The sequence below is a fragment of the Pseudophryne corroboree genome, chromosome 7, assembly GCF_028390025.1.
Source record: "Pseudophryne corroboree isolate aPseCor3 chromosome 7, aPseCor3.hap2, whole genome shotgun sequence".
Taxonomy (NCBI): Eukaryota; Metazoa; Chordata; class Amphibia; order Anura; family Myobatrachidae; genus Pseudophryne; species Pseudophryne corroboree.
In genome coordinates, this window is record NC_086450.1 from 157,252,130 (window position 1) to 157,278,063 (window position 25,934).

General features: G+C 45.6%; 1 protein-coding gene across 6 annotated transcripts in view; it reads left to right on the top strand.

Annotated features, from left to right (window-relative positions):
* Positions 1-25,934, top strand: part of KYNU (kynureninase) — a 302,382-nt gene that overhangs the window by 132,104 nt on the left and 144,344 nt on the right. For all 6 annotated transcript variants that reach the window (XM_063933729.1, XM_063933730.1, XM_063933728.1 and 3 more), the window contains exons 7-8: positions 1,941-2,015; positions 11,441-11,587. In XM_063933729.1, the coding sequence (XP_063789799.1) occupies positions 1,941-2,015; positions 11,441-11,587 (222 nt within the window). The remainder of the gene's footprint in view (positions 1-1,940; positions 2,016-11,440; positions 11,588-25,934) is intronic.

The following is a 25,934-nucleotide window of genomic DNA, read 5'->3' on the forward strand; positions in this document are numbered from 1 at the left end:
GTAACTTCTACATTCCTGACGGATACTTGTAATGTTCTTAATGCGCAATGTAAAATCGATACCACATATAACGGTTCAAAATATAATTTACTTATACAGGAGCAAAACAAGTACCAGTCTCACAGGTTATAAGTAAACCATACAATTGTCAGCAATAAATAGTAGATTTGGTGTCAGAATTACACTTTGTTGGTTAAGGTTTAGGATTCACATTTTTCTATAAGTCTGTATCCTGAAGTATATTCTAGGATTAATGAATGGTGAAGTACAGGGCATGAATGATAGGCACAGGTGTTTGATGCTACTGTTATTGCCCTTTCACCTGGTGTAGATAATCGTGCAGACACTAATCACTGTCCAGAGCTTCGGTCCATACGCTTAGGACAGTGGTTCCCAAACTGGATGCCATGGCACCCTGTGGTGTCTTTGAGTACTTGCAGCAGTGCTCTTGGCCAGGACCAATTGAAATAATTTATGACCAATATAATTGGCAAAACTACGGCTGGCAGCATCTAATCACAGAATATGTGGTCAAATAGAAGCAATTCTTGTCCCTCACCACATAAATGATATAAGGATGACATATAAACACAATTTACTTAATTTAATATTTTTTTCTGAATAAGAAACTTTTAGCTTAGGGGTGCCGCTAAAAAATTCTGATACTCTGGGGCAGTGATGGGGAACCCTTGGCCCTCCAGCTGTTGTTAAACTACACATCCCAGCATGCGCTGCTACAGTTTTGCCATTTGGCCATGCTAAAACTGTAGCAGGGCATGCTGGGATGTGTAGCTCAACAACAGCTGGAGTGCCAAAGGTTCCCCATCACTGCTCTAGGGCATTGTGCTTCATAAAGTTTGGGAACCACTGGTCCCACAGGGGTCAATGCAATTGTCACTGCAGCAGTTCCTAGTAACTGCTTGCTTATGTTTCGTAGGCTATTCAGATTACTAAAGCTGTTTAATATGGGACATATGGGCAAAAAAACATTTCATGAAACCAGAGCGCTGCTTCATTGGTGTAGGCTAATATTTGGAAAGAAATTCTTTCAAATACCAGTTTTTATTTATTTCACCATATTTATACTAATCTTCATTTTGTCTTTGTAACTACATAGAATTATACCTTTTTTTTACATCTTGCATTAATATTTAACACTGCAGACTCCCATGTGCTTACACACAGCTTTCTTTAGGGCATATCCTCTGTGCACTGATGAAAATTGTGGTAGTATCTCACTTGCATAGTCCTGTCTGACACTGTCTACTCGAGTCCACAAAGTCATCTACTGTGGGCCTAATTCAGACTGGAACACTGCAGTGGAAGGGGGTTTGTTGGCGGTGTAATGGCGGAGTTGGGTGGGGGGGGGGGTGCAGTCCGGACAACGCAGGTGTGTCCAGACCGTTTGTGGGGCTGCTGTGCAATGCTTTCGCACGTCTTATGCGGGGCGGACTAGCCCTGTGCTGGGCGTCCCCCTGCATTTCAGAAATTTTGATCGTAGATGTGCGTTTTTTTTGCACATCTACTGATCAGCTCTGAATTAGGCGGCCCTATGATAGATAGATAGATAGATAGATAGATAGATAGATAGATAGATAGATAGATAGATAGATAGATAGATAGATAGATAGGTAACAGCCACCACTTGGATTATTTATTAAAAAAAAAATGTTGCAAAAGAGGTGGTTTAACCAACAATAAATGAAACATTTGCTGCAATTTGTTTGGCAATTACAGAATATGCCCATTGCCTGTCCCACTCATTGTTTTCATCATTAAAGGTGATTCGATGTACTGTATCATTTAGTATTCCGTTTTCGGGGGTTTTACCACATTTTCATATGTACTACTACTAACCCCCAGCAATGGATTATACTGTGTGATGCTTACTGCATATGAATGTGCCTCATTTTTTCTAAACTAAGACTTGTGCCTTGCAGTATGCTGTGGAATCTCAGATTCAGTTTCATGGGCTGGATGTGGAGACGAGCATGCTGCTAGCCTGTCCCCGCAAGGTTTGTGCTGTTCCACACACTTTCATGTCTGCTTTTCACTCCCAATACCTTAATCTTGTCTTTATCTAGACAGAAACACTTTGATTTTTTTGATTTTGGTTTTATATTTATTCCAAGGATCTGTCTGAGAAGGAGTAAATGGACCGGTGAGCAGTGTAGCTGCCTGATAAGCAGTGAGGGGAAGAGTGTAATACCCATCACTCAGGGATTAAACATTCATGTGGTCATTACTATGCTGGTTACTCATTAATGACTGACTGGGGAAAAATTAACAATTTATACGTATATATAGGACTTTACATTTAATTATAAGTGTTCGCAAAACATATGTAGGCCAACCCTAAATTAAAACAATAATAATAATAATAATAATTGGAACCTTATATGAAACTTACATTATAAAGGGCTATGCTTGCCTTCCAAGATTTATTATTAGGGCATTATGACAAGCAATGTGATCCCCATTCTGTTACGTGTGTAGTATGGTATGCCGGCGGCCGGGCTCCCGGCGACCAGCATACCGGCGCCGGAAGCCTGACCGCCGGCATACCGACAGCGTGGCGAGCACAAAGGAGCCCCTTGCGGGCTCGCTGCACTCACCACGCTGCGCGCCACGCTATTTATTCTCCCTCCAGGGTGGTCGTGGACCCCTACGAGGGAAAATATCTGTCGCTACGCCAGGTGTCGGGATTCCGGCGCCGGTATACTGTGCGCCGGGATCCCGTCATTCGGCATACTGAAGACCACCCTCTGTTTCCCCTTCCCTGCATGCTCTCTAAACCAATGCGTTAACTTGCTATTTTGAGACTGAAAATGTACTGGCAATGTATTACTGGCAATGTATAAGAGTTTTAAAACCCCAAACTTGTACTGAAAATGTACTTGCAATGTACTGTATTACTGGCAATGTATAAGAGTTTTAAAACCCCAAACTTTTTCTTGCTGGGAAGACTGCTTCAGCTGCATGCAGTATGAGCCATCTGACCATTGAATATCTAATAATGAAGCACAGTAGACATATTTGTTATGGTGGCAATAATTATTCCTGTAATTAGGGAACATTAGTATTTTTTTTTACTCAATTATGAGGGCAGTAATATTTTATTTTAATTTGGGGCCATATTAATTAATGATGAAGGTATACTGGCACTTATTACGCCACATGTGTGTGCAATAATTCATGCCTTCACAATTAATTAATATTTCCCCAAATTGACATAAAATATTACTGCACTCATAATTTAATAAAAAATGATATTGTAATAATAATTATAATAATAATAATTCAGTGAGTTGCCTCCCTCTCATAAAAAAAAAAATCACAATTGTGCCCTATAAACCTAATTATTGATGTTTTAGATCCCTTAATTAAATACTAATCACTGGTAGAATAATACAGAAGTCTGTAGCACATACTTTTTAAGTTCTTGATAGCCAGACAGCTTAATCGGCATGCAAAGGCACTCTGGGTTCTGCAAACACTGGTCAGAATGGGTCTACCTCCAACACTGCACACTCTCCACTGCTGACAATATATTTTCCCACCTAAAGAAATATTGTTTTGCATTTGGTTATATATGCAGATACTACTAAAACTATTGACGCTATAAGTGCTACCGATTTACTGGCTGGCACATGTCTGCTGGCCAGTCATGTCAGGATTCTTCTGTAGCTGCCATCTTGCCTGAAGTCAGCTGAGACACATTCAGCCTTTCACAGTATCTCTATGCTTCACATGGCTTTTACATCCAATCCTGACCTAGAGCTCCTTATTTAAACTGTTATCTGCCACCTGTCCATTGCCAGTTGTACCAATACAACTAGTCTAGGTCTCCTGATGCCTGTAACAGAAGCAGTTCCCAGTTCCTGAGTTCCAGCATTGTTTCACCAGTGTCCTCCTATTCTAATGAACTCTGCCTGTCATCAGCACTCCCCACTCTGCAGCAAGGAGTTTCCATCTGCTCATCCTGTTGTACAACTCCTTTTTGCCACTCTACACAAGTTAGCTTTTATACAGCACCTCTGCATCTGTTGCTAGCATAAACTGAGCTATTGCATACCTCCCAACTGTCCCTGATTTTCGCGGGACAATCCCTTTATTTTAAGATTGTCCCGTTGTCTCACCCGCGGACAGCAGTGTCACACGGTGGGGTTGGGGAGTTGAGAGGCTCTTGTCACTCACTGCCCTGCTTAGCAGAGCAGCGGTGAATAGATGCTGCGTACATGTGCACAGCTTCTATTCAAGGAGACAGAGGGACAGGGGTCATGCCAGCAGCTCACAGAGCGCTGTCCATGCCCCCATGGTGATGTAAAATGGGGGCGTGGCTCACATCAGTGGCATTCCAGTAAAGCCACGGCCCTTTCCAACAGACCACACACCCTTTCTGGTCGGGCACGGCTGCACCGCACAAAAGGGATCCCGCATAGGAGTCAATAGAAGTTGAGAAGTATGCCATTGAATTTACAGTACTCCATTACAGAGCATAGTGGTCGCTTCAGAATGTTGATGACACATTAATAAAATATATGGAAACAAGGGACGTTTCTGAATAACTTGACCTTTTCTCTTTATATCCACAAATTTCAAAATCAGAATAAAAAAGTAAAAAAAACAAACAAAAACCTTAGTTGAATTTTCTCAGATCCAAGCTCCAACCAACTTTTATGAAACCCTTTTTTTCTGAAAAATGACAATTTCTCAATTGCATCATCATTAACATTTAAGAAGGTTACAATGTACTTAAAAGAACATATGGTGGAAGCAGCGCCATTTTATGTCTCTACATTTTGTAAAAGGCTAAGTTCCGTAAACCTTTAACAATTCCATTAAACTAGTATAAATAACCATGTACGAATCTGCTAATTAGTCCCTAGGTGGATAAACATTTTACTCTGTCTATCTTTACAACAGATTTACTATTTTTAAAGCAAATGGAATCCTGCAGTTTTTCCCTGGTACAGAACAAAATTCCAGTAAAACCAAGTAGTTACCTACAGTATACAGTACATACTGATATTAGTTCTGAAAGCAATGCCTCAATACTCAGCTGAGTCACAGAAGTGAGGTCCTTCTGTCAGCACAAGAATTCTATATGAATATTGTATTTTGTCTTACAGTATGTCTCCCCCCCCCTCCCCCCCACATCCCCACTCCGCCCCGTTAAATTGGCCTGATTGGATAGATGCAGTCCACAAACTCTCCTGAAATTATGGAACCCTTTTGGCCCTGCTACATAATTACACTAAAATATTTGTTCAACCTCTTTTATAAATAAATTATCAACATTTTTGGGGTTGATGCAGTGAAAAGAGTAGACCAGTGGAAAATTTTCCCATGTCAACCAATCAGCATCTTTCTATCTTTTTTTTAGAGGGTACTTGATTAATACTACTTCAAAGCTTATTGGTTGCTATGGGCAACTTTTCCTTTTGTCCGCTTCTCCACTTTTTTTGCTGCTTGATACATCAACCCCATAGTAATTTAGGGGCCCATTCATCATCACTTAAGGGCCCGTTGCACATGAAGAAAGTGAGTTTCCTCATGTGTTAAGTGGCAGACCCATTCACTACATTTCCCTCGCACCCCATAGAGGTGCTCAGTAAAATTAGCAATGCCAGTCTACCTTATTGTAATGCCTGTAATCAAAAATACCATCACATCACACTAAATCGAATTCCCCTTTAATGTATACAATATTACCTTTTAAATATTTCTCTGACGTCCTAGTGGATGCTGGGAACTCCGAAAGGACCATGGGGAATAGCGGCTCCGCAGGAGACTGGGCACAACTAAAGAAAGCTTTTAGGTCACCTGGTGTGCACTGGCTCCTCCCACTATGACCCTCCTCCAAGCCTCAGTTAGATTTTGTGCCCGGCCGAGGTTGGATGCACACTAGGGGCTCTCCTGAGCTTCTAAAAAGAAAGTATATAATTAGTTTTTTTATTTTACAGTGAGACCTGCTGGCAACAGGCTCACTGCAGCGAGGGACTAAGGGGAGAAGAAGCGAACCTACCTGCTTGCAGCTAGCTTGGGCTTCTTAGGCTACTGGACACCATTAGCTCCAGAGGGATCGACCGCATGGAACTGGCCTTGGTGTTCGGTCCCGGAGCCGCGCCGCCGTCCCCCTTACAGAGCCAGAAGCAAGAAGAGGTCCGGAAAATCGGCGGCAGAAGACATCAGTCTTCACCAAGGTAGCGCACAGCACTGCAGCTGTGCGCCATTGCTCCTCATACACACTTCACACTCCGGTCACTGAGGGTGCAGGGCGCTAGGGGGGGGCGCCCTGAGCAGCAATAAAAACACCTTGGCTGGCAAAAATACCACAATATATAGCCCCAGAGGCTATATATGTGATAATTACCCCTGCCAGAATCCATAAAAAAGCGGGAGAAAAGTCCGCGAAAAAGGGGCGGAGCTATCTCCCTCAGCACACTGGCGCCATTTCTCCCTCACAGCTCCGCTGGAAGGAAGCTCCCTGGCTCTCCCCTGCAGTCTACACTACAAAAAAGGGTAAAAAAGAGAGGGGGGGGCACTAAATTTAGGCGCAGTATATATAACAGCAGCTATAGGGGACATAATTCAGTTAGTCCCTGCATTATATAGCGCTCTGGTGTGTGCTGGCATACTCTCACTCTGTCTCCCCAAAGGGCTTTTGTGGGTCCTGTCCTCTGTGTGAGCATTCCCTGTGTGTGTGCGGTGTGTCGGTACGGCTGTGTCGACATGTTTGATGAGGATAATGATGTGGAGGCGGAGCAGATGCCTATAGAAGGGATGTCACCCCCTGCGGGGCAGACACCTGAGTGGATGGACTTATGGAAGGAATTGCGTGCACGTGTCGACTCCTTACACAAAAAATTTGACGACATGCCAAATGCGGGACAGCCGGCTTCTCAGCTCGTGCCTGTCCAGGCGTCTCAAAGGCCATCGGGGGCTCTAAAACGCCCGCTACCTCAGATGGCAGACGCGGATGTCGACACGGATACTGACACCAGTGTCGACGACGATGAGTCTAGTCTAATGTCCACTAAGGCCATTCGTTGCATGATTGAAGCAATGAAAGAGGTGTTACAAATTTCTGATATAAACCCAGGTACCACTAAAAAGGGTATTATGTTTGGGGAGAAAAAACTACCCGTAGTTTTTCCCCCATCAGAAGAATTAAATGAAGTGTGTGAAGAAGCGTGGGCTTTCCCTGATAAAAGATTGGTAATCTCTAAGAAGTTACTAATGGCGTTCCCTTTCCCGCCAGAGGATAGGTCACGTTGGGAGACACCCCCTAGGGTGGATAAAGCGCTCACACGTTTGTCTAAAAAGGTGGCACTACCGTCTCCCGATACGGTCGCCCTCAAGGAACCTGCTGATAGAAAGCAGGAGGCGATCCTGAAGTCTGTATATACACACTCAGGCATTATACTTAGACCAGCTATTGCGTCAGCATGGATGTGCAGTGCTGCCGCTGCGTGGTCAGATTCCCTGTCAGAAAATATTGACACCCTAGACAGGGACACTATTCTGCTAACCATAGAGCATATAAAAGACTCAGTCTTATACATGAGAGATGCACAGAGGGAGATCTGCCGGCTGGCATCTAAAATAAGTGCATTGTCCATTTCTGCTAGGAGAGGCTTATGGACTCGCCAGTGGACAGGGGATGCAGATTCAAAAAGGCACATGGAAGTTTTGCCTTATAAGGGTGAGGAGTTATTTGGGGATGGTCTCTCGGACCTAGTTTCCACAGCAACTGCTGGGAAGTCAGCATTTTTACCCCATGTTCCCTCACAGCCTAAAAAGGCGCCGTTTTATCAGGTACAGTCCTTTCGGACTCAGAAAAACAGGCGTGGAAAAGGCGGGTCCTTTCTGTCCAGAGGCAGAGGTAGGGGAAAAAGGCTGCAACAAACAGCAGGTTCCCAGGAGCAAAAGTCCTCCCCCGCTTCTTCCAAGTCCGCCGCATGACGGTGGGGCTCCACAGGCGGAGCCAGGTAAGGTGGGGGGCCGCCTCAAAAATTTCAGCGATCAGTGGGCTCGCTCACAGGTGGATCCCTGGATCCTGCAAATAGTATCTCAAGGGTACAAACTGGAATTCGAGGCGTCTCCACCCCACCGGTTCCTAAAATCTGCCTTGCCGATTACTCCTTCAGACAGGGAGGCTGTGCTAGCGGCAATTCACAAGCTGTATTCCCAGCAGGTGATAATCAAGGTGCCCCTACTTCAACAAGGACGGGGTTACTATTCCACACTGTTTGTGGTACCGAAACCAGACGGTTCGGTGAGACCCATTTTAAATTTGAAATCCTTGAACACATACATAAAAAAATTCAAGTTCAAGATGGAATCGCTCAGGGCGGTTATTGCAAGCCTGGACGAGGGGGATTACATGGTATCCCTGGACATCAAGGATGCTTACCTGCATGTCCCCATTTACTATCCTCACCAGGAGTACCTCAGATTTGTGGTACAGGATTGCCATTACCAATTCCAGACGCTGCCGTTTGGACTCTCCACGGCACCGAGGGTGTTTACCAAGGTAATGGCGGAAATGATGATACTCCTTCAGAAAAAGGGAGTTTTAATTATCCCGTACTTGGACGATCTCCTAATAAAGGCGAGGTCCAAGGAGCAGTTGTTGGTGGGAGTAGCACTATCTCAGGAGGTGCTACACCAGCACGGTTGGATTCTGAATATTCCAAAATCACAGCTGGTTCAGACGACACGTCTACTGTTCCTGGGTATGATTCTGGATACAGTCCAGAAAAAATGGTTTCTCCCGGAGGAGAAAGCCAAGGAGCTGTCATCTCTAGTCAGAGACCTCCTGAAACCAAAACAGGTATCGGTGCATCACTGCACGCGGGTCCTGGGAAAGATGGTGGCTTCTTACGAAGCAATTCCTTTCGGCAGGTTCCATGCCAGAATCTTTCAGTGGGACCTGTTGGACCAATGGTCCGGATCGCATCTTCAGATGCATCGCCTAATAACCCTGTCTCCAAGAACCAGGGTGTCTCTGCTGTGGTGGCTGCAGAGTGCTCATCTTCTAGAGGGCCGCAGATTCGGCATACAGGACTGGGTCCTGGTGACCACGGATGCCAGCCTTCGAGGCTGGGGGGCAGTCACACAGGGAAGAAACTTCCTAGGACTATGGTCGAGTCAGGAGACTTCCCTACACATAAATATTCTGGAACTAAGGGCCATTTACAATGCCCTAAGTCAGGCAAAATCCCTGCTTCTACACCAGCCGGTACTGATCCAGTCAGACAACATCACGGCAGTCGCCCATGTAAATCGACAGGGCGGCACAAGAAGCAGGATGGCAATGGCAGAAGCCACAAGGGTTCTCCGATGGGCGGAAAATCACGTACTAGCACTGTCAGCAGTGTTCATTCCGGGAGTGGACAACTGGGAAGCAGACTTTCTCAGCAGGCACGACCTCCACCCGGGAGAGTGGGGACTTCATCCAGAAGTCTTCACGCTGATTGTAAATCGATGGGAACGGCCACAGGTGGACATGATGGCGTCCCGCCTAAACAAAAAACTAGAGAGATATTGCGCCAGGTCAAGGGACCCTCAGGCGATAGCTGTGGACGCTCTAGTGACACCGTGGGTGTACCAGTCGGTTTATGTGTTCCCTCCACTGCCTCTCATACCAAGGGTACTGAGAATAATAAGAAAACGAGGAGTAAGAACAATACTCGTGGTTCCGGATTGGCCAAGACGAGCGTGGTACCCGGAACTTCAAGAGATGATCTCAGAGGACCCATGGCCTCTGCCGCTCAGACAGGACCTGCTGCAGCAGGGGCCCTGTCTGGTCCAAGACTTACCGCGGCTGCGTTTGACGGCATGGCGGTTGAACGCCGGATCCTGAAGGAAAAGGGCATTCCGGAAGTCATTCCTACGCTGATTAAAGCCAGGAAAGATGTAACTGCAAAGCATTATCACCGCATATGGCGGAAATATGTTGCTTGGTGTGAGGCCAAAAAGGCCCCAACAGAGGAATTTCAACTAGGTCGATTTCTGCATTTCCTACAAGCAGGAGTGACTATGGGCCTGAAATTAGGCTCCATTAAGGTACAGATCTCGGCTCTGTCGATTTTCTTCCTGAAAGAACTAGCTTCACTACCTGAAGTTCAGACGTTTGTGAAAGGAGTGCTGCATATTCAGCCCCCGTTTGTGCCTCCAGTGGCACCTTGGGATCTCAACGTGGTGTTGAGTTTCTTAAAATCACATTGGTTTGAGCCACTTAAAACCGTGGATCTAAAATATCTCACGTGGAAAGTGGTCATGTTATTGGCCTTGGCTTCAGCCAGGCGTGTGTCAGAATTGGCAGCTTTGTCATGTAAAAGCCCTTATCTGATTTTCCATATGGATAGGGCGGAATTGAGGACTCGTCCCCAGTTTCTCCCTAAGGTGGTATCAGCTTTTCACTTGAACCAACCTATTGTGGTGCCTGCGGCTACTAGGGACTTGGAGGATTCCAAGTTACTGGACGTAGTCAGGGCCTTGAAAATGTATGTTTCCAGGACGGCTGGAGTCAGGAAAACTGACTCGCTATTTATCCTGTATGCACCCAACAAACTGGGTGCTCCTGCTTCTAAGCAGACTATTGCTCGCTGGATTTGTAGCACAATTCAGCTGGCGCATTCTGCGGCTGGACTGTCGCATCCTAAATCAGTAAAAGTCCATTCCACAAGGAAGGTGGGCTCATCTTGGGCGGTTGCCCGAGGGGTCTCGGCTTTACAACTTTGCCGAGCTGCTACTTGGTCAGGGGCAAACACGTTTGCAAAATTCTACAAATTTGATACCCTGGCTGAGGAGGACCTTGAGTTCTCTCATTCGGTGCTGCAGAGTCATCCGCACTCTCCCGCCCGTTTGGGAGCTTTGGTATAATCCCCATGGTCCTTTCGGAGTTCCCAGCATCCACTAGGACGTCAGAGAAAATAAGATTTTACTCACCGGTAAATCTATTTCTCGTAGTCCGTAGTGGATGCTGGGCGCCCATCCCAAGTGCGGATTGTCTGCAATACTTGTACATAGTTATTGTTAACTAAAGGGTTATTGTTGAGCCATCTGTTGAGAGGCTCAGTTGTTTTCATACTGTTAAACTGGGTATAGTTTCACGAGTTATACGGTGTGATTGGTGTGGCTGGTATGAGTCTTACCCGGGATTCAAAATCCTTCCTTATTATGTCAGCTCGTCCGGGCACAGTGTCCTAACTGAGGCTTGGAGGAGGGTCATAGTGGGAGGAGCCAGTGCACACCAGGTGACCTAAAAGCTTTCTTTAGTTGTGCCCAGTCTCCTGCAGAGCCGCTATTCCCCATGGTCCTTTCGGAGTTCCCAGCATCCACTACGGACTACGAGAAATAGATTTACCGGTGAGTAAAATCGTATTTTTTTTTTGTTTGTTTTCTAAATGTGCATATTCTATTTTCACAGGGGGAAGAAACATTAAGGACTGAAGACATCCTGTCAATTATTGAAAGCGAAGGGGATTCCATAGCCGTTATTTTATTCAGTGGGGTGCAGTATTATACAGGACAGTTATTTGACATCCCCAAAATCACAGAAGCTGGCCACAGAAAGGTAGGTGGGCCGTGAATACTAATATCACAGTATTGTAGTTTTAACAAGTATATATTTCCAGGAAGTATACATTTCCTAAAATTGTACTTGGGATAAACCAGCTGCTGTCTTGTACATATTTTTCAGTCAGCAGATAGATCCCGGTGGTGCTGACATTAGTTTTGCTCAGCTCATCAGCCTGCAAGAGACAGGCTCTCTACAAAATCCTTCACTTCATATTTTCTTATGATTGGCCTTTGGTGACTTAACCTTAGTGCTCAAAGCTACTCTGGAATCCTGACCTAGTTAAATAAAAATAAAAAGATAGACGGTTTACGGATGGTGTAATGGTTAGCATTACTGCCTCACAGCACTGAGATCATGGGTTCGATTCCCACCATGGCCCTAACTGTGTGGAGTTTGTATATTCTCCCCGTGCTTTTGTGCTCTGGTTTCCTCCCACAATCCAAAAATATAATGGTAGGTTATTTGGCCAACAAAATTAATCATAGCATGAATGTGTCTGTGTGTACATGTGATAGGGAATATAGATTGTAAGCTCCACTGGGGCAGGGACTGGTGTGAATGGGCAAATATTCTCTGTAAACTGCTGCAGAATATGTGTGCACCAAAAAAAATAATTGGTAATAAATAAATAAATGAATGCCAGACACCAGGAGAGTAAGCTTTTGGGATGTGGTATAACTTCATTAAATTGCAGCTTTTACTGAGTTTTCTATTTAACTATCTATTTAAATAGCTTTTTTAGGCCCCTAAGATGTTCGGGTTGGGTTTTTGTGGGCGGCGGTTGGGAGACCGCTGGTCACCACACCGACGCCATGATCCCAGCTGTTAGGTGGCTGTCGGGGATGGACGAGCGCAACAAAGCTCGCTGCACTCGCCACAGGTTCTCTTCCTACTCTATGGGTGTCACGGACACCCATGAGTGGAAATAGTCCCGCTTGGTCGGAATGCCAACCGGCGGGATATCAGGGTTCGGATCCCAGAGTCGGTATTGTGACCAGCAGTCTCCCGACCGCCGGACACATAACCGCATCCCAGATGCTCAACTACTTTTTTTTAACCAGTAACAAAAAGTCAAGCTACAGTATAAGAAACTTGCTAATTTCTATTTACAAGGAAATCAGCATTATATATACATGGCACAGAGATATGGACGGACACACACACACACACACACACACACACACACACACACACACACACACACAATATTTCTGTTGAAGGCCTCCAACAAAGTGTTGCCATGCCCCCATAACTGGCAATTTCCCCACCTCCTACCTTGTCCCAGGTGATCTGTTGATGACTCTGATAGGGTCCACTCCATACATACTGCAGCCCTTATGTTGCTATGCACAGAGAATGACGTTTTAATGAGCAACAAGAACATTTTTGTCTTAACTAGGTGCAAACAGACCCTCATTAACAAAGGGGCAGATTGAGCTCCAGTTCCAGGCCTCCACATAAAAATAGGCCCATCATCATGACAGCATGACGATAACCAGCCACCAGTGGGGTGATAAATAATGCAATGTTTATACTATGAAATATTTAGTGTTAAGTAGAATCAGAATCAGAATCAGCTTTATTGGCCAGGTGTACTCACGTACACTAGGAATTCTTTGTGGTACAATGCATCGCCAAGCAGCAACATGGAGGAAAAAAACGTAGCATACATTACAAACATTACACATATGAGTTCATACTGCACATATGCAACTGTACAGTAGACATATTATACATTTAAGACTAAAAACTAAGGCTGCTTGGCAGAGCAGCACCGAGGCAGCCATCCGCGGCGCCAACTAGAACTCACACAATGCACATAATACAGAAGATTTAAGTATTACATCAAAAGATAAACCACACAGACAAAAACACAGAAAGAATAATGCATGATTGGTGTAGGCATTTTGAGTAATAACCTCCAGGGGTTGTGTATTCCACCATCACAAGGCACCAGGTGCGGCAGCCATCTTAGGCGCACTGCGTAGGATTACCCAGGGTGGAATAGTCCACCCCTAGAAGAGAACACAAAATGGGGAGATTGCAGAGTCCTTAAGTTCAGAGTAGGGTTCCAATAAAAACATCAGGTCCACGCATTTTTCATCCCATCCACAAGCGCACCAGATAAGGCAGCCATGTTGGGCGCACTACAAGGTTACACAGTGGGAGATGAGCCATACAGGGGCCAAATTCATGTATGGGAGAACTGACACGTGTAGGAGTATGCTATACCCTGCATGGAAAGATCCAAATGAAGCACACCCCGCCCACAGGGGAACCATCTGAGGCAGCCATGTGGGGCGCACTGCATAGGTTACTGCTGGCAGGGTGTGCAACCAATGGAGGTACACATTACGGGAATAGCACACAGTGGGGTGGAAGTACCGTGTAAGAAGAAAGAGAAGAGAAAGACACATTTGCAGGAAAACTGTACTAACATTATTTTGTGAAAAAGATAAATGTCCTGGTCTCATGAGAGCAGTGCGGGTGGGTGTGAGAATGTGGGGTGCACACTAATGTCCAATGGAACTGACCCAGCAAAGTCTGGTCCTGATGTGCACATCCCTCAGTTCCCTGCTGAGCTTGAGGGGTAGTCCCGGGGGCAGTCATGATGTTCTTGGACACAGAAGTAGTAGGCATTGGTCCTGGTGTTCTCATGGCAGAGGTGAGGAGAGGCCACATAATGTTCCAGATTTCTTTCTTGATGCTGTTTAATGTTTGTTTAACTGATTTTTTAACTGTTCATTTTCAAGACGCTTAGAGAAGGAACGCTTTGAGTATTGGAACGCACAGCTGACATGCACAGCTGTGCATGGTTGAAGTTACAGATATACTATGGGAAATTGACCCAACTACAGCTGAGGCAAATGTCCCACTAATCAAAGGTGTTACATTACACAGTAATTGACTAAACAAACACCAGCCCAGTGAGCCTTAATTAAATATGCGGCACTGACCAAGCTTTGAAACGCAGGTATTTTAAATTACAAACAAAAGCATAAATCACAAAACTGTCTAACAAATGATTTGAACATACATTTGGAATATAGATGATTTGCATAGGTGCAGATAGCAATAGGCAGATTACATGGGGAGATTTGAACATACATTTGGAATATAGATGATTTGCATAGGTGCAGATAGCAATAGGCAGATTACATGGGGAGATTTGAACATACCTGAGGATGAGAAGAAAAAGGAAGATGGTTAAGTTCAGTCCAATGCAGGATCTGTTTTTTTAACTGTTCATTTTCAAGACGCTTAGAGAAGGAACGCTTTGAGTATTGGAACGCACAGCTGACATGCACAGCTGTGCATGGTTGAAGTTACAGATATACTATGGGAAATTGACCCAACTACAGCTGAGGCAAATGTACCACTAATCAAAGGTGTTACATTACACAGTGATTGACTAAACAAACACCAGCCCAGTGAGCCTTAATTAAATATGCGGCACTGACCAAGCTTTGAAACGCAGGTATTTTAAATTACAAGCAAAAGCATAAATCACAAAACTGTCTAACAAATGATTTGAACATACATTTGGAATATAGATGATTTGCATAGGTGCAGATAGCAATAGGCAGATTACATGGGGAGATTTGAACATACATTTGGAATATAGATGATTTGCATAGGTGCAGATAGCAATAGGCAGATTACATGGGGATATTTGAACATACCTGAGGATGAGAAGAAAAAGGAAGATGGTTAAGTTCAGTCCAATGCAGGATCTGTTTTTTTAACTGTTCATTTTCAAGACGCTTAGAGAAGGAACGCTTTGAGTATTGGAACGCACAGCTGAAGTGCACAGCTGTGCATGGTTGAAGTTACAGATATACTATGGGAAATTGACCCAACTACAGCTGAGGCAAATGTCCCACTAATCAAAGGTGTTACATTACACAGTGATTGACTAAGCAAACACCAGCCCAGTGAGCCTTAATTAAATATGCGGCACTGACCAAGCTTTGAAACGCAGGTATTTTAAATTACAAACAAAAGCATAAATCACAAAACTGTCTAACAAATGATTTGAACATACATTTGGAATATAGATGATATGCATAGGTGCAGATAGCAGTAGGCAGATTACATGGGGAAAATTGAACATACATTTGGAATATAGATGATTTGCATAGGTGCAGATAGCAATAGGCAGATTACATGGGGAGATTTGAACATACTTGAGGATGAGAAGAAAAAGGAAGATGGTTAAGTTCAGTCCAATGCAGGATCTGTTTTTTTAACTGTTCATTTTCAAGACGCTTAGAGAAGGAACGCTTTGAGTATTGGAACGCACAGCTGACATGCACAGCTGTGCATGGTTGAAGTTACAGATATACTATGGGAAATTGACCCAACTACAGCTGAGGCAAATGTCCCACTAATCAAAGGTGTTACATTACACAGTGATTGACTAAACAAACACCAGCCCAGTGAGCCTTAATTAAATATGCGGCACTGACCAAGCTTTGAAACGCAGGCATTTTACATTACAAACAAAAGCATAAATCACAAAACTGTCTAACAAATGATTTGAACATACATTTGGAATATAGATGATTTGCATAGGTGCAGATAGCAATAGGCAGATTACATGGGGAGATTTGAACATACATTTGGAATATAGATGATTTGCATAGGTGCAGATAGCAATAGGCAGATTACATGGGGAGATTTGAACATACATTTGGAATATAGATGATTTGTATAGGTGCAGATAGCAATAGACAGATTACATGGGGAGATTTGAACATACATTTGGAATATAGATGATTTGCATAGGTGCAGATAGCAATAGACATATTACATGGGGAGATTTGAACATACATTTGGAATATAGATGATTTGCATAGGTGCAGATAGCAATAGGCAGATTACATGGGGAGATTTGAACATACCTGAGGATGAGAAGAAAAAGGAAGATGGTGAAGTTCAGTGCAATGCAGGATCTGTTTTTTTAACTGTTCATTTTCAAGACGCTTAGAGAAGGAACGCTTTGAGTATTGGAACGCACAGCTGACATGCACAGCTGTGCATGGTTGAAGTTACAGATATACTATGGGAAATTGACCCAACTACAGCTGAGGCAAATGTACCACTGATCAAAGGTGTTACATTACACAGTGATTGACTAAACAAACACCAGCCCAGATTGACTAAACAAACACAAGTATATGTCAGAATGAGTAAGGATTGTAAAATAAAGATACAGGGTGAGATTCTTCACAAGAGAACAGGCTGCTCTGAGTCTTTTACTAAATACAAAAGATTTTTTTTCATGTTAGGAATAAATGTAGTTTATTGTTACAGCAAATGAGACTGCAGCTGGCCCATATCAAAGGATTAAAGTCACGGTGAATTCTCTTACAAACAGCTCAACATGATCCTAACGATTAATGGATTATCAGGGTGGATTTTACAAGGTTAATTACAAATATGCTTAAAAAGTCCTCTTCCTGCAGATACGATAAGACACTTGGTTATGTGTTCAGTTACAAAGTATCTTTTACTAGGATGTTGTTTCCTTAATGCTGCATACACTGTATAAATGTACTAAGGGGGTCATTCTGACCTGATCACTCACTCCCGTTCATCGCACCGCAGCGATCTGGTCAGAAGTGCACATGCAAGAGTTGCCTAGCGATTGCCTCTGCCTGATTGACAGGCAGAGGCGGTCGCTGGGCGGGAGGGGGCGGCACGGCGACGTTTGTCCGCCATTTTGTGGGTGCGATCCGGCCAACGTAGGCGTGGCCGGACCATGCGGGGGGTGGGTGGGCCGCAGGATCTGCGCTGGCCGGGAGTTACTCTTCAAGTACAAAAGCATCGCTGCTGTGCGATGCTTTTGTACTTGGGTGGGGGGCGGCCTGACATGCGGTGTGGACTAGCCCTGTGCTGGGCGTCCCCCCGCATGTCAGTGTAAGTGATTGGGCTCATCTAGTCATTCTGAGCGTCTCCGTCTGGGTGGGCATGCTCACCCGGATGGAGACGCTCCCCATTCACTTGAATGGAGAGCGTCTCCGTCTGGGCGGGCGCGTGCTCCCAGACAGAGACGCTTACAAGGGGAAGCGGCTCTGTGCCCTCATGGCGTGACTAGGTGGACGGATCGCCTAGTCACGCTGGGAGTGCACGCCTGCTCCTCAGCCAGCAAAGATAACGGAGGCTCCATCTGTAGAAGAAGTATGAGTGAGTGAGTGAGTACAGGAAGAACCTGGTATATTACAGAATTTAGTTTGTGTTTACAGTGGTGGAACTAGTGAGTGGTGGGCCATGTTACAACAATATACTTTGGATCAGGACAGCAAATTAGGGAGGTGTGCCCTCGAAAAAGGGATGTGGCCTCATAGCACACTGTGTATCAGTAGTTTCTTATAATGTAGAAATTGTGGCAGTGACTGCCATATAATGCAGAGAGTGTTGTAGTGACCACCAAATAATACAGAGGACATCACAGTCACCATTTAAGATTAGCACAGTGACCTCCTTGCTGAGAACATCAGTTCTACAATATAATGCAACATTGTGACAAATGGCTGAAGTGCCATGGGCCTGATGTTTTATTCCAACTGTCTGGAATCCTGACCAAGCAGTTTCACCTTCTGCTGCTCTGCTCAGCTGACAGGATTAAACAGGCCGTAATGTAAAGCCACGCCCACGAAACTCAAAGTATTCTTTGAGTGCTTTGCCATACCCTAATTTTCACCTGAGTTACTACTCAAAGTGATCTTTGGTCAAAGGCTGCAAAACAGGTATGAACGAGAGGACCAATAAAAAGTAGCAGTGTCCTTTACAATATGGTTCAAAACCCTGGTTTCCAGTCTAACTGTGAGATTTCCATAAGAAACTAGAAATAACAGCTGTATGGAGCACCCCCCAGGGTTCCAGGTGGTGGGTGGCACTATAATGCCGCATGTAGTAATGTTTTAATCAGGGTCTTTTTCCCCCCATTTTGATCATGTAAACTACCCAGTACTGTTTTTCCAATGTATTATTATTTTCTGGCATATCTGAAACAAAGTTTAGGTAACTGTGCATGAATTCTCCCTTATCATATTGCAGAGCTATTTAATTTCAGTATTTGACATGGGTACACATACACATTCTGACAGTCATAAATGAAAAATACTCCTTGCTGTAAGTTCACCGCGTGCTTTATCAAATGAACCTGGGAGGGACAGTGTCTTGGATATTAAATACATGGCACATGACATTCTACAGTGTGAAAGTTAAGGGAAATACAAATTATCATAAATGGCAGACATTCAAGTTGTTTTGCAAGTCTATATTTAATTCTGAAAAGAGATCTTGATGCTAATGTGTAAGGAAAATGCTCTTTCCCTCGCCGCTCAGAAAGAAAGTGCAAATGTACCATGTACTGTGCTGAAATAGCTGGATGGTTACCACACAAATAAAGTTTAAAATTTACTGTAGGTGAAGAGCCAGTAACTGCTTTGGTGCCAGAAATGCCGGATTGTGTAATAACTCTGTCACAACCCTCTGACTAAAAATCTGGGATAATCACACACTATTAAATTACTAGGTGACTCATCGTGCCCTATGGGCGCTCTTCACACCGTCGCAAGGGGCTACGCTCCCTTAACCCCTGCACGCCTTTCTGGTGTTCAATATTTGTATTATATGGAGTATTACCTGCATTCCTAGTTTTGTTAGTGGTTAAATATTGCAGGACGAAAGGGCGCCCAATGGTGAAGGGGGCATAGCCCCTTGCAAATGGGGAGGGGACAGGGAGTGGGGGCCGTGGATGGAGGATGGGTCTGAATGGGCTGTGGGTGGGAGAGGGGCAGGGGTGCCGCAGGTGGTGGGGCAGGTGTGGGGTTGTTGCAGATGGGGGAGGGGTTCCAGAGGTGCTGCGGGTGGGGGAGGGGCAGGGGTGCCGCCGGTGGTGTAGGGGGTCCTGACACAATTTTTGCCCCACTCACAATAATGCCCCTTACAAATGATGCCACAAAGTAAGGCTTCTAAATACTTCTAAATTACCTTCCTGTAATCAGGGGTCTCATGCTCGTAGCCAGTGGTCTCCAGCACATTGGCAGGGGTTTCATTCAAGTTGTCGCGGGTCTCTTGCGCATTGCCAGGGGTTTAATGTCCATTGCCAGTGGTTTAATGTTCGTTGACAGGGGTTTAATGTCCGTTGCCAGGGGGTTTAATGTCCGTTGCCAGGGGTTAAATGTCCATTGCCATGGGTTTAATTTCCGTTGCCAGGGGTTTAATGTCTGTTGCCAGGGGTTTCATGCTCGTTGCCAATGGTTTAATGTCCGTTGTCAGGGGTTTCATGTGCGTTGCCAGGGGTTAAATGTCCGTTCCCAGGGGTTTAATGTGCATTGCCAGGAGTCTCCTGGGCGCAGCCCCAGTAAAGTATGGGAGGGTGGGTGCGGGCATAATTAATTATACTGCTAGCCTCCACAGCCCCCGCAGTGGATTGAGGTGTTCTGGGGGTTGTGGAAGCGCTTCTGTAAATTGCAGCGTAAAAATAAAAACCTTAAACTGACTACCGCCGAGGAGACAGGCGCTAGAGGTCAAATGTGACCTCTAGCGTGTGTCTCCTCCTTGGTGGTGGCCATTTTTCGTGGTTCTTTTAACACAGCAATGTACGGAAGTGCTTCCGCAGCCCCCAGCGCATCTCAAACTACTGCAGGGGCTGCGGCGGCTAGCGTTACTGGGTGGCTGGCTCCGTGAGTGCTCATCGTTGCCCATGGGTGCTCAGACCCGAGAGCACCCATAGATATATTAGCCCAGATCTGTGACTCTAAGTCCGCCCAGCATTGTGACTCCGCCCAGTGTTATACACTGAGTCCCAGAGCCCCAGATCTGGGCTTAAATATAGGAGATTTATCTTTATTTATTTAAGAATCCTTTAAAACTCCACTTCACAAGAAAAACATGTTGTGTTATATGAAAGTGCTATTCTGTATGTAACGTATAATAATTAAGGTCCAGCATATCTGACAGTTCAAAACCATGCAGCACTGCAGGTGGGGCAGATGTAACATGTGCAGAGAGAGTTAGATCTGGATGTGGTGTGTTCAAAGTAATCTAAATTGCAGTGCAAAAAATAAGATTTTACTCACCGGTAAATCTATTTCTCGTAGTCCGTAGTGGATGCTGGGGACTCCGTAAGGACCATGGGGAATAGACGGGCTCCGCAGGAGACTGGGCACTCTAAAGAAAGATTTAGTACTACCTGGTGTGCACTGGCTCCTCCCTCTATGCCCCTCCTCCAGACCTCAGTTAAGGAAACTGTGCCCGGAAGAGCTGACATTACAAGGAAAGGATTTTGGAATCCAGGGTAAGACTCATACCACCCACACCAATCACACCGTATAACTCGTGATAAACTTACCCAGTTAACAGTATGAACAACAAACAAGCATCACTCAACTGATGCCACATAACATAACCCTTTAGTAAGCAATAACTATATACACGTATTGCAGAAAGTCCGGACTTGGGACGGGCGCCCAGCATCCACTACGGACTACGAGAAATAGATTTACCGGTGAGTAAAATCTTATTTTCTCTAACGTCCTAGTGGATGCTGGGGACTCCGTAAGGACCATGGGGATTATACCAAAGCTCCCAAACGGGCGGGAGAGTGCGGATGACTCTGCAGCACCGAATGGGCAAACTCAAGGTCCTCCTCAGCCAGGGTATCAAACTTGTAGAACTTTGCAAATGTGTTTGAACCTGACCAAGTAGCAGCTCGGCAAAGCTGTAATGCCGAGACCCCTCGGGCAGCCGCCCAAGAAGAGCCCACCTTTCTCGTGGAATGGGCTTTCACTGATTTTGGATGCGGCAACCCAGCCGCAGAATGAGAAACAGACAAAATCAGCTGCGCAAAGTATCAGGGAAAGGACAGTACAATTTTAGGAGAACCGATGTATGTATATAAATTGATTTATTAATGAAAAAGCATAAAATAGCAGTAAAAGATGACATAAAATTGTTGGATATAAAAAGGCACACCTTGACTAAGTTTATCCGTTTAAACAGACACCAAATTGTGTCGGTTCTCTATATGGAAGTCCACAAAAGGAAATAAAGTCCAGCTGTTTGTTGGAAAGCAATAGATGGTAATAGCCGTAATGTTATTACTGGAAGTGAATGATCAGTGCAGTAGACATCCCATAATAATAAATTGGGGGAGTGATCCAGTGTTATTTATTTTGAGAAAGTCACGGGTCACGTGACGAAACTAGTTAAGCCACGCCTCCTGTCTGCACACCTGCCGAGGTATCCGATTTGAAAGCATTAGCAGGTTTGTTCTCCCCGCAAGCCGTCCTTCATCTCCACAGAGATCCCAGAATAGCCGCGGATCTGAATTCTCGAGCCGCCCGTATCAACATACGGCTCCCCGTCAGCCGGATAAACCAGCACACGGCATACACTTTACAGTGAATCCACGGCTCCCTCTCCCCTGCGGCATTCGCACAGTGGGCATTGCAGGACACATCGCCGAGGACGCTCGGCTTTGGACCAGCCCACCTAAGGAGAGGTAATTGAACAATAAATAACACTGGATCACTCCCCCAATTTATTATTATGGGATGTCTACTGCACTGATCATTCACTTCCAGTAATAACATTACGGCTATTACCATCTATTGCTTTCCAACAAACAGCTGGACTTTATTTCCTTTTGTGGACTTCCATATAGAGAACCGACACAATTTGGTGTCTGTTTAAACGGATAAACTTAGTCAAGGTGTGCCTTTTTATATCCAACAATTTTATGTCATCTTTTACTGCTATTTTATGCTTTTTCATTAATAAATCAATTTATATACATACATCGGTTCTCCTAAAATTGTACTGTCCTTTCCCTGATACTTTGCGCAGCTGATTTTGTCTGTTTCTATATTCTCCAACCAAACACCCACATAGTGTTTTTCAGCCGCGCATGTATCAGGGTAATTTGATTATTAGCCTCCTGCAATTGAGGCGCTGTAGAAGCAGTCTTCTGTTTTTTCTCTTTCAGCCGCAGAATGAGCCTGCTGAATCGTGCCACAGATCCAGCGAGCAATAGTTTGCTTTGAAGCAGGAGCACCCAGCTTGTTGGATGCATACAGGACAAACAGCGAGTCAGTCTTCCTGACTCCAGCCGCTCTGGTCACATAAATCTTCAAAGCCCGGACTACGTCAAGCAACTTGGAATCCTCCAAGTCACCAGTAGCCGCAGGCACCACAATAGGTTGGTTCAAGGGAAAGGATGACACCACCTTTGGCAGAAATTGCGGACGAGTCCGCAATTCTGCCCTATCCATATGGAAAACCAGATAGGTGCTTTTACATGACAAAGCCGCCAATTCTGACACACGCCTAGCCGAAGCTAAGGCCAACAGCATGACCACTTTCCACGTGAGATACTTTAGCTCCACGGTCTTAAGTGGCTCACACCAGTGGGATTTCAGGAAACTCAGCACCACGTTAAGATCCCATGCAGCACTCCCTTAACAAACGTCTGAACCTCAGGCAGTGAAGCCAGTTCTTTTTGGAAGAAAATGGATAGGGCCGAAATCTGGACCTTTATGGACCCTAATTTCAGGCCCATAGTCACTCCTGACTGTAGGAAGTGCAGGAATCGACCCAGCTGGAATTCCTCTGTAGGGGCCTTCCTGGCCTCACACCAAGCAACATATTTTCGCCATATACGGTGATAATGCTTTGCTGTCACATCCTTCCTAGCCTTTATCAGCGTAGGAATAACTTCATCCGGAATGCCTTTTTCCGCTAGGATCCGGCATTCAACCGCCATGCCGTCAAACGCAGCCGCGGTAAGTCTTGGAACAGACAGGGCCCTTGTTGTAACAGGTCCTGTCTGAGAGGCAGAGACCACGGGTCCTCTGTGAGCATTTCTTGCAATTCCGGGTACCAAGTCCTTTCCGGAACAATGAGTATTGTTCTCACTCCTCTTTTTCTTACAATTCTCAGCATCTTTGGTAGGAGAGGAAGAGGAGGAAACACATAGACCGACTGGAACACCCACGGTGTTACTAGTGCGTCCACAGCTATCGCCTGAGGGTCCCTTGACCTGGCGCAATATCTTTTTAGCTTTTTGTTGAGACGGGACGCCATCATGTCCACCTGTGGCAGTTCCCATCGATTTGCAATCTGCGTGAAGACTTCTTGATGAAGTCCCCACTCTCCCGGGTGGAGGTCGTGCCGGCTGAGGAAGTCTGCTTCCCAGTTGTCCACTCCCGGAATAAACACTGCTGACAATGCTGGTACGTGATTCTCCGCCCAACGAAGAATCCTGGTGGCTTCTGCCGTTGCCACCCTGCTTCTTGTGCCACCCTGGCGGTTTACATGGGCCACTGCCGTGATGTTGTCTGACTGAATAAGCACTGGTTGGTTTTGAAGCAGAGGCTCCGCTTGACTCAGGGCGTTGTATACGGCCCTTAGTTCCAGGATATTGATGTGCAGACAAGTCTCCTGACTTGACCACAGCCCCTGGAAGTTTCTGCCTTGAGTGACTGCCCCCCATCCTCGGAAGCTTGCATCCGTGGTCACCAGGACCCAGTCCTGTATGCCGAACCTGCGGCCCTCGAGGAGGTGAGCATTTTGCAGCCACCACAGAAGAGACACCCTGGCCCTGGGGGACAGGGAGATCAGCCGATGCATTTGAAGATGCGATCCGGACCACTTGTCCAACAGATCCCACTGAAAGATCCTCGCATGGAACCTGCCGAAGGGAATGGCTTCGTATGATGCCACCATCTTTCCCAGGACACGCGTGCAGTGATGCACCGATACCTGTTTTGGTTTTAGGAGGCCTCTGACCAGAGTCACGAGCTCCTGAGCCTTCTCCTCCGGGAGAAACACCCTTTTCTGGTTTGTGTCCAGAATCATGCCCAGGAAGGGCAGACGCGTCGTAGGAATCAGCTGCGACTTTGGAATATTCAGAATCCAGCCGTGCTGTTGCAACACTTCCTGAGAGAGTGCTACACTGATCAGCAACCACTCCCTGGACCTCGCCTTTATGAGGAGATCGTCCAAGTATGGGATAATCGTAACCCCTTGCTTCCGAAGGAGCACCATCATTTCCGCCATCACCTTGGTAAATATTCTCGGTGCCGTGGACAGGCCAAACGGCAACATCTGGAATTGGTAATGACAGTCCTGTACCACAAACCTGAGGTACTCCTGATGAGGTGGATAAATGGGGACATGCAAGTACGCATCCTTTTTTTTTTTTTTTTTTTTTTTTAAATTCTTTATTTATACGTGGTCAGATACACAAAGAGGGCATTCTAGGAATACAAGGGACAGATGGCCAACATAGCCAGTGTCCAAAATGGACCACAATTTTCAAATGAGTAACAGGGTTAGTTGGTGTGGGAAAAACAGTCAAGTTCAAACATGGGGATCAGGGGGGAGAGGGGAGAAGAGAAACAGGGGGGGGGGGAATAACCACATTTGTAACCGTACATAATATAAGTTTTAAGAGCAGCAAGATCGTAACAGGGGGGGGGGAACGGAGGAGAGACGAAGAGAGAGAGGGTAATAGGGGGAAGAGATAATTGAGGAGGTTAAGAGATGAGATGAGGAGAGATATCAGGGGGAGAAGGGAGTGGGTGCCCATGGGTCTGCGGGAGGGGTGGGAGCGGGTGGAGGGAGTTGGCTAACTACGTTCAGCGGTGAGCCAAGGGGCCCAGACCTGCTCGAAGACGTGGCCCCGGTCGTGGAGGTAATAGGTTATCCTTTCCATTGAGGCGATGTGCCAGATTGCAAGTACGCATCCTTGATGTCCAGAGACACCATAAAATCCCCCTCTTCCAGGCTTGCAATGACCACTCTGAGCGATTCCATTTTGAACTTGAATCTTTTCAGATAAATGTTCAGGGATTTTAAATTCAATATGGGTCTGACCGAACCGTCCGGTTTCGGTACCACAAACATTGTGGAATAGTATCCTCTTCCTTGTTGAAGGAGGGGAACCTTTACCACCACCTGCTGGAGATATAACTTGTAAATTGCCGCTAACACTACTTCCCTTTCTATGGGGGAAGCTGGCAGGGCCGATTTGAGGTAACGGTGAGGGGGCCTCAATTGGAATTCCAGCTTGTATCCCTGAGACACAATCTGTATAGCCCAGGGATCCACCTGTGAGCGAACCCACTGGTGGCTGAAATTTCCTGTGGAGCCCCAGCGTCCTGCGGTGGATTTAGTGGAAGCCGGGGAGGACTTCTGTTCCTGGGAACTAGCTGTGTTGTGCAGCTTCTTTCCTCTACCCCTGCCTCTGGCCAGAAAGGACGCACCTCTGACCTTCTTGCTTCTCTGTGATCGAAAGGACTGCATTTGGTAATACGGTGCTTTCTTA